Source organism: Gekko japonicus, unplaced genomic scaffold, assembly GCF_001447785.1.
Source record: "Gekko japonicus isolate JY-2015 unplaced genomic scaffold, Gekko_japonicus_V1.1 scaffold961, whole genome shotgun sequence".
Classification (NCBI taxonomy): domain Eukaryota; kingdom Metazoa; phylum Chordata; class Lepidosauria; order Squamata; family Gekkonidae; genus Gekko; species Gekko japonicus.
The window spans coordinates 101,388-110,388 of NW_015175384.1; the positions used below are offsets into that span (position 1 = coordinate 101,388).

Genomic DNA, 9,001 nt, shown 5'->3' on the forward strand with positions numbered 1-9,001 from the left:
CCACAACGTCCCCCCCCGTGCGCTCCCCCCCCCCCCCCAAGCACCAAGAATATACAGCATCACTTGCCCCTGACCGAGAGTTCCTATCTACACCTTGTGGCTAATAGCTACTGATGGACCTCTGCTCCATATCCTTATCTAATTCCCTCTTGAAGCTGTCCATGCTTGTACTTGATTGTTAAGGGGATGCCAAACAAAACAAAACAAAAACCCCTCTTCACTTGCTGGTGGAAGACGGCAGCAGAAGGGGACGGACAGATTTCCACAGGAAGAGAGTTCCAGAGCTTCGGTGCCGCAACCGAGCAGGCCCTTCTCCTGGGTTTCCGCCCACCAACCTCAGAAGGCGGAGGGCACCCAAAGCAGAGCCTCCGAACGTGACCGTCGTGGTCGTGGTGGGTTCAGGAGGGATTAGCTCATCCTTCAGGGGTGTTGGTCCCAAACCATACAGGGCTTTGAATCTGAAGGCCTCCAGAGGCCAACATGCCTGAAGACCAGCACGTCCTTAAAACAATTATGAAACAGAGTTCAAAAACATTGGTTAAGACAGAGGGATCCCTGAGGGCGTGCCAAACAAAGAAAGTCTTCACCCACGGGCAGAAGATGGCAGCAGAGGGGGACAGACACATCTCCCGGGGGGGGGGGGGGGTTTTCCAGGGTCACCAAGAAGGCCCTCTCCTGGGTGGCCAGCTTCCTAATCTCAGACGTCAGGGTACCCGAAGCAGGGCCTCGGGAGATGACCGTAATGGTCAGGCGGGTTCATGAGGGAAGAGAAGAAGAGATTGGATGTCTACCCCGCCCTTCACTGCCAGAAGGAGCCTCAGAGCGGCTCACCATCTCCTTTCCCTCCCCCTCCCCAAAACAGGCACCCTGGGAGGTAGGAGGGGCTGAGAGAGCTCTTTCGAAGACTGCCCTTCAGAGGGCAGCTCTGAGAGAAGTTGTGACTGACCCAAGGTCACACCAGCCGCTGCATGTGGAGGAGGAGTGGGGCATCAAACCCGGTTCTCCCAGATTAGAGTCCCCACGTTCTTAACCACTATGCCAAACTGGCTCTTACAGTCTCCTTTCCCTTCCCCACATACAGACACCCTGGGAGGTAGGTGGGACTGAGAGAGCGCTCTCGAGGACTGCTCTCAAGAGAACAGCTCTGAGAGAACTTGTGACTGACCCAAGGTCACACCAGCCGCTGCACGGGGAGGAGAAGTAGGGAATCCAACCCGGTCCTCCCAGATTAGAGTCCCCACGCTTTACTTCAGGTTTACACCGAACTGGAGTTGGTGGTCCCTACAATCCAGTCCAGTCAAGGCAGATTGGATCAGAAACTGGATGTGCCGGGTTTAGTTTCGTGGGCACTGAGAACAGACTCGTGGGGCGGAGGAGTGGAAGGGCCTAGCAACCGCTACCATCGGGTGACGACCTCCTCTCCCTTTCAGGATGGCTCCGGAGGTGGCTGCCGTCGAGAAGAATGGTGGCTACAACCAGCTGTGCGACATCTGGGCCGTGGGCATCACGGCCATCGAGCTGGCGGAGCTGCAGCCCCCCATGTTCGACCTTCACCCAATGAGGTCGGTGGGCAGAGGAGTGCCCCTCAACCCTCCCTTTGGGGCGGCAGAATCGGATCTGAGTCTGGGGTTATAGAGAAGCCCCCCCTCTGCCTTATGAACTGATGGGCTGTTTCCTTCCATTTCAGGGCCCTCTTTCTCATGTCCAAAAGCAACTTCCAGCCGCCAAAGCTAAAGGAGAAAACAAAATGGTAAGTCTGTGGCTTTCCTTCTTTCTACAGTGTGCTTGAGGAGGCCTTGCTGGCTCCGTCCAAATGTTGAGACTGTGTTTTTAAAAAAATCCTGTCGTTAGTTATTTCCTAACCCTTTATTCTCAGTTTTTACTCTTGCATTGGAGCTGCGGTGGCTCAAGTGGTTAAGACGCTGAACTGCAGGCCGGAAGGTCTGTAGTTCAGCGGTTCAAGACCCGAGTGCTGCATGGCGGAGTGAGCTCCCGTCTCTGGCCCCAGCTACTGCCAGCCTAGCCGTTCGAAAGCAAGAAATTCCAATAAATAGGTACTGCTTCGGTGGGAAGGTAACCGTTCCGTGGGCCTCGGCGTCTAGTCATGCCGGCCACATGGCCACGGAAACGTCTTCGGACAGCGATGGCTCTTCGGCTTGGAAACGGAGATGAGCACCGCAACCCTAGAGTTGGATTCGAGTGGCTTTCGGGCAAGGGAAACCTTTACCTTTTTACTCTTACATATAATATAGCAGTTAGAGCGCTCAGTGGAACGGGCTTCCTTGGGAGGTGGTGGGCTCTCCTTCTTTGGAAGTTTCCAAGCAGAGGCTAGATGGTCATCTGACAGCCGTGCTGTTTCTGTGAACTCAGGCAGATCAGGAGAGGGAGGGGCAGGAAGGGTTGCCTCCGTGCTTGGTTCTCGTGGCCCTTTCTTACATGCCCAGGGAAATGCTGATCGCCACTTTGGGTTCAGGAAGCGATTTTTCTCCAGGCCAGTTTGGCTGGAGATCCTGGAGGTTTTTTGGTTGTCTTCTGGGCATGGAACAGGGGTCATTGGGTTGGGGGGGGGGAGTGGTATTCGTGAATTTCCTGCATTGTGCAGGGGCTTGGAGTAGATGACCCTGGAGATCCCTTCCAGCTCTAGGATTCTATGATTCTAGCAGTATGGACATTTATATAATTAAACCACTTCAACTTCAGCAATGCATAACGTACTCTGATCATATACCCTTCAGAATTTCCTTCTCCAGATTTCCCTCTGGCTTAGATATATTCCAGTATGTCATGAATGGCTGCCAGATCCTAATAAAATCTTTTCCCATGTTTCTTTTTCCCTCCCGCGTCTGTTTAATTGCCATTATCTTGTTCATCAGCAAAACGAATCAGGCTTTACATTTCCAAATTATTGGTTTGTGGAGTTTGTCTTTTTTCTAATACTGTGCTGTCATTCTGACTGCCTCTAAAAAAGTTTTAAACTGACGTTCTCACTTTTGGTTTCAGCTGTTTAGTGGTCAGCCTAAAAGGGCCGCATTTAGAATCGTGTGGTAGTTTCTCTTTTGAAATGTCTTTTAATAACTTCAAAACATCCTACCAGCATATTTTTGCTACTGGACATGACCACCATATATGAAAGAGAGAGTCTTTTTTACCTTTAGAAGAAGAAGAAGAAGAAGAAGAAGAGATTGGATTTATACCCCGCCCTTCACTACACAAAGGTGTCTCAGAGCAGCTTACAAACTCCTTTTCCCTTCCCCTCCCCACAACAGACACCCTGTAAGGTAGATGGGGCTGAGAGAGGTCTTGACAGAAACTGCTCTTTTTCAAGAACAGCTCTTATTAGAACTATGGCTTGCCCAAGGTCATCCTGCAGGTGCAAGTGGAGGAGTGGGGAATCAAACCCGGTTCTCCCAGATTAGAGTCCGCGCACTTAACCACTACACCAGACTGGCTCTTTTATGTCCAGAATTCTTTGGAGATGATATTTTCCTATTTTTGCAATCCTGTCTGGTGTTACAAACCACCTACACATTATTTTCAGTATAGTGTCTCTTATATTTAAAGAACATTCTTTCTAAGTGTCTTCATGCAGAACGAGTCATTTGTGTTTTGGAATATTCATCAATAAAACCTTTCCCCCCATCTTGTTTTATAAATGAACAGTTTCTCATCAGCTTGTGTTAATAGCCCGTAGAGGGTGAAAAGTTATTGAAGTTGCTTTTCCGGTTCATTAACAATAAGCTCAAAGCTTTTTTGAGCATGGAAATTATCCATCTGCGACTGCCTGGTGTTCTGCTAGCTCTTTTTATGGTGTGCTTCCAACCTGACAACTCTTTTCTGGACATCAGATCACAGCTGACTTGCCCTGACCTGGATAGCCCAGGCAAGCCCGATCTCATCAGATTTCGGCGGCTAAGCAGGGTCGACTCCGTCAAGTACTTGGAAGGGAGACCTCCTTGGAAAGGCAGCAGTCGGGAGGCGGGGGCAGGCTGTATTCTGCCACCTCTCAGAATATCCTCCAGGCCCCCAGTAGGGGTCAATCACCAGAGGTCGCCATGACTTCCAGGTGCGTGCGTGCACGTGCGCACACACACACGCACATATAAAAAATACAAAAAATATACCAAAAAAAGGTCACAACCAATGTTCCCTCTAAGCTGTGGAGTCTTGTGAGCAAAAATTCTACTTTGTGAGCCACTGGCATTAAAGTTGTGAGCAAGGCATTTGGATACGGCATAAATCAGTTTGCTCTGGAGCCCCTCCTTCCCGAGCGAAGACAAAAATGTGTGAGCTGGAGGCTAAAGAACTGTGGGCTAGCTCACACTAACTCAGCTTGGAACACTGGTCACAACTGACTTATGGCGACCCTGTAGAGTTTTCAAGGCAAGAGATGTCAGGGGTGGTTTTCAACTGCCCGCCTGCCTGTCATGACCCTGGTATTCCTTGGAGGACTCCCATCCAAATACTAGCCAGGACTGACCCTGCTTAGCTTCCGAGACCTGACAAGATCAGCCCAAGCGCGGCTGAATTTTGTTACATTTTTTAGAATGCCCCCTGCTTGCTCATTATCGATCATTTTTGGGCTTTATGATTTTATTTACATTGTGAGCAATGCACCCTCTAAGCTGTGGAGTCTTGTGTGCAAAAATGCTGCTTTGTGAGTTACTGGCATTCAAGTCGTGAGCCAGCGATTTGGTTACTGCATCAATCAGTTTGCCCTGGAGCCCCATCCCTTCCTGAGCAGAGGCAGAAATGTGTGTGAGCCGAAGGCTAAAAAACTGTGAGCTAGCTCACACTAACTCAGCTTAGAGGGAACGCTGATTTGTGCGCTGTCCATTGCAGGTCTCTTGACAGGTGGAATAGCACTTTTCTAAATACACAGAAAAGACCCTTTATGGTCGCTGTGACCTGTGAAGGTACGCAGAGGTCATTTCGGGGAGGATCGCGGGGGATCGCAGTTCCCCCGAGTGAGGTGCAGGCGGGCGGGGCACACGACGAAGCCCCGCCCCTTCTTCCAGCCGCCCCCTTCTTCCAGCCTCATTCTGTTGCAGAAGGAGGAAGAAGCAGGAGGGTAAGTTGGCATCCTCCCCCTCTGCCTGGCCAAGGCCACTCCACGTGGCCTCCGCAAGGACTCCCAGCCCCATCCAGGAGCTTCCCCGAGGTCGCTGTGTTAGTCTGTTGCTGCAGAATAGTCCAAGAGTTCAAATAGCACCTTTAAGACTAACAAATAGCACCTTTAAGACTAACCTTTAAGACTAAGACTGAGTGGTGGGTGTGGCCTTATGACACACTTCCGGTGATGGCAGGGGGTGTGGCCTTATGACACATGTCTGGTGATGCCAGGGGGTGTGACCTCATGACACACTTCCGGTGATGTCAGGGGGTGTGGCATATGCTAATGAGTTATGCTAATGAGTTCCCCTAGCTCTTTTTCTACGAAACGACCCCTGAAGGTACGACTCAGCTAGTGCAAGAGCAGGAAAGAAACAGCTAAGATTCCTTAGTTGTTGTGTTTTTTTAAAAATCAGATGACAGCAACGCCCAGGCTGTGCATTTTATTTATTTACTTATCCATCTACTTCATTTATACCCCCATCTTTCTCCCCAGTAGGGACCCAAAGCAGCTTACATCACTCTCCTCTCCCCCATTTTATCCTCACAACAACCCTGTGAGGTAGGCTAGGCCGAGAGCATGTGACTGGCCCAAGGTCACCCAGCCAGCTTCCTGGGCAGAGTAGAGCTTCGAACCTGGGGCTCCCAGATCCTAGTCCAACACTCTACTGAGTGTCCCTGAAAAATTCACCCACCGGGTTGGCTGTATTCACCACTCTGCGCCAATGTTCCCTCTAAGCTGAGTTAGTGTGAGCTAGCTCACAGTTTTTTAGCCTCCGGCTCACACGTTTTTGTCTCAGCTCAGGAAAGATGGCTCCAGAGCAAACTAATTTATGTAGCAGCCAAATGGCCCGCTCACCACTTTAATGCCCATAGCTCACAAAGTAGAATTTTTGCTCACAAGACTCCACAGCTTAGAGGGAACATTGCCGGAGCCACGCAGGACCTTTGCTGCACTGGCCACCTGCCCGCCCACCCCTCTTCTTGCCAATCAGAGCACAGTGACATCACCCTCTTTGACTGCACCCACAGCACGGCTGATAAGAACGGCGGCCTCACTGTCGCCCACAGTTTACTGGGCAAACTGAAGCTCGGAAGCCACATTAAGGGCCGCCTTATGAACCTACCCGTTTGCTCCAGTAATCTTTGGAGGACCTGCGTTCTTTGCTCCCGCCTGGAAGGGTGGCATGACTTTCTCAGTCACGGCATCAGCATTTCGGAACTCCCTCCCCGGAGAGATCTGTCCATCGGCCTCTATCCCGAAGACTTTTCCCCATTTCGTTTAGCCAGCGTCCCGGTGTTGTTTGCTGGTGTGTTTTTATAGATCTGAGACAAGAAAAATACTCTACGCAGCCCAGATGCTTTAAAGTTTGCCCCCATGCTACAAAGGAGATGGATGGGATCTAATGGCTGGATCCTCACAATTCAGGGCACATCAGTCTCCAGTTCTGGCATATTTATTACCTATGTCGTCCCCCCCCCCAACACAAACAGATGATAACTAGAAACCAAGCTTGTCATTCTTTTTATCTGCTTAAAAATGTCTTCATTTAGCATGCTAAATGGGGGAGCTGCGGTGGCTCAAGTGGTTAAGATGCTGAACTGCAGGCTGTGGAAGGTCGGTAGTTCAGCAGTTTGAGACCCGGGTGCCGCGTGACGGAGTGAGCTCCCGTCTCTAGTTCCAGCTCCTGCCAACCTAGCAGTTCGAAAGCAAGGAATTGCAGGTAGATAAATAGGTACCACTTCAGTGGGAAGGTAACAGCGTTCCGTGCGCCTTGGTGTTTAGTCATGCCAACCACATGACCACGGAAACGTCTTCGGACAGCGCTGGCTCTTCGGCTTTGAAACGGAGATGAGCACCGCAACCCTAGAGTCGGATTCGACTGGCTTTCCAGCAAGGGAACCTTTACCTTTACCTTTAATTTAATTGAACAAGCCACCCCCCCCTATATATACAAATACGATCTGTCATTCCATTTCATCGTCTGATGAAGTGTGGGTGCCCACAAAAGCTCACCCCTTGAATAAGCCTTTGTTGGTCGTAAAGGTGCCCCACTGGACTCCAACTTTGTTCTGTTGTTTCAGACCAACACGGCTGTCCACTTTGATCTTGCATTTTAAGGGTGCGTTCAGACGGGCCATTTGAGCTGGTATACATGCCGGTTACTTACGCGTGATCACATGCACAACATCTGCCCCTTGTCCCTAGCTGTTGCCAACCGTTGCAAACCCCCTTTAAACCAGAGTATTCTGCTACCAGGTCCCCAAGTAGTGTTTTCCTGGTGCTCCGGTTGTAGCTGCAACTTCCTGCCGTGTGATCGTGCCTCTGCCGGTGTAGAGCCACTTCCGCTGGAAGCCCGAGGCTTCTGCTTTTCATCCTCCATTTTATTTTTAGCCTTGGCGATATGCGCTTGGGCGAAGCTTCACCCCGACGTTAATAAAACGGGGAAAAACCCGGTGCCTAGTTTAAGGCTTTAGATGAGTCCGGGACCTCACGGAGGCCAGTTTCGGTGTTCAAGTTTAAAGGGCTTCGCTTCAGGGCATGCTTTTCGGGATACGGTGTTCTGCGTATGCACGAGAATCTCAATTATTAAAAAACCCGCCGCTGTGCGCCTGAGGTTTGTGGACAGTGTGGATGCCCGGGAGCGATGTGCTGCGCAGTGAGACAGGTACGTGTGTCCCCGGATCAAATGAGTCCAGTTGGAACCGGAGGAGTTTAAACCGCTCTGCCACGCCATCTGAACGCACCCTAAGTGTCATTTCCAGTTGTTTGGATGTTTTAATGGCTACTTTAGGGACCCTGATTGGGTGGAACGGCCACGTAAAAATGTTCTAAAGAAATAATATTAACACGGTGAGTCCCACAGCTTGAAGGAAGATGTTTGCCTTTTGCCCCTCTCAGCTGATCCAGGGTGTGTCTGGATGCTAAATTTCTAATCCAGAAAAGAACAAAACCAGCGCTCGGAAGTTCCCAACGCTTACTTTTCCACCGTGGTCCCTGCACAGTTCTGTTTTCTCATAAATTCTTTTCCGATGGTCTCACCCGGCCAAACTGGACGGATTTATTGCGGTATGGTGGGAATCTGTCCTCCTGTGAACTCGCTCCTCCTCCCTCGCCTTTTGTTTAATTGCCAGGGTGATGTCCTCTAGCCCATGAGCATGTGGGATTGGATGCCCCTGCCCTGGCGATTTATGGCAAAAAAATCCCACCCAACCCGCCCAGTTTCCAGCTCTCCTTTCTTCCTTACACAGTCAAGAAGCGCCAATGTATCTGGTGGGACTCTCAAGGTTAGTCAGGAGTAGAAAATGGCGAACTCTAAAAATCTAATAATAAAATATACAAATATATATATGTGTGTTTATTCAACATAAATTAAAATAACAAACAAGGGCCCATTCATACCTCATAAAGGTAAAGGTAAAGGTTCCCTTGCTCGAAAGCCAGTCGAATCCGACTCTAGGGTTGCGGTGCTCACCTCCGTTTCAAAGCCGAAGAGCCAGCGCTGTCCGAAGACGTTTCCGTGGTCATGTGGCCGGCATGACTAAACACCAAGGCGCACGGAACGCTGTTACCTTCCCACCAAAGTGGTACCTATTTATCTACTTGCAATTTCTTGCTTTCGAACTGCTAGGTTGGCAGGAGTTCATACCTCATATAAAACTATAAAAACATACAAGGGCTAATAAGATAGACCTAATAAGATAGACCTAACGCGTTTCCACCTTTACTGGCCTTCCTCAGAGGTCTAATACATACAGAACATATTGGCTGATGTGCAAAAATACATACAATCCTACATATACAAAATATGGAATAAAGACCAGAAATCAATTGTTCCAAAGTTTAACCACTGGGCAAGGAAAAGAAATGCAGAAATACAAATGAAGCCTC

The 9,001-nt window shown here is 49.8% G+C and overlaps 1 protein-coding gene across 4 annotated transcripts in view; it reads left to right on the plus strand.

The window, feature by feature from the left end:
- Positions 1-9,001, plus strand: part of MAP4K5 (mitogen-activated protein kinase kinase kinase kinase 5) — a 159,601-nt gene that overhangs the window by 83,648 nt on the left and 66,952 nt on the right. For all 4 annotated transcript variants that reach the window (XM_015425604.1, XM_015425605.1, XM_015425606.1 and 1 more), the window contains 2 exons: positions 1,431-1,562; positions 1,688-1,750. In XM_015425604.1, the coding sequence (XP_015281090.1) occupies positions 1,431-1,562; positions 1,688-1,750 (195 nt within the window). The remainder of the gene's footprint in view (positions 1-1,430; positions 1,563-1,687; positions 1,751-9,001) is intronic.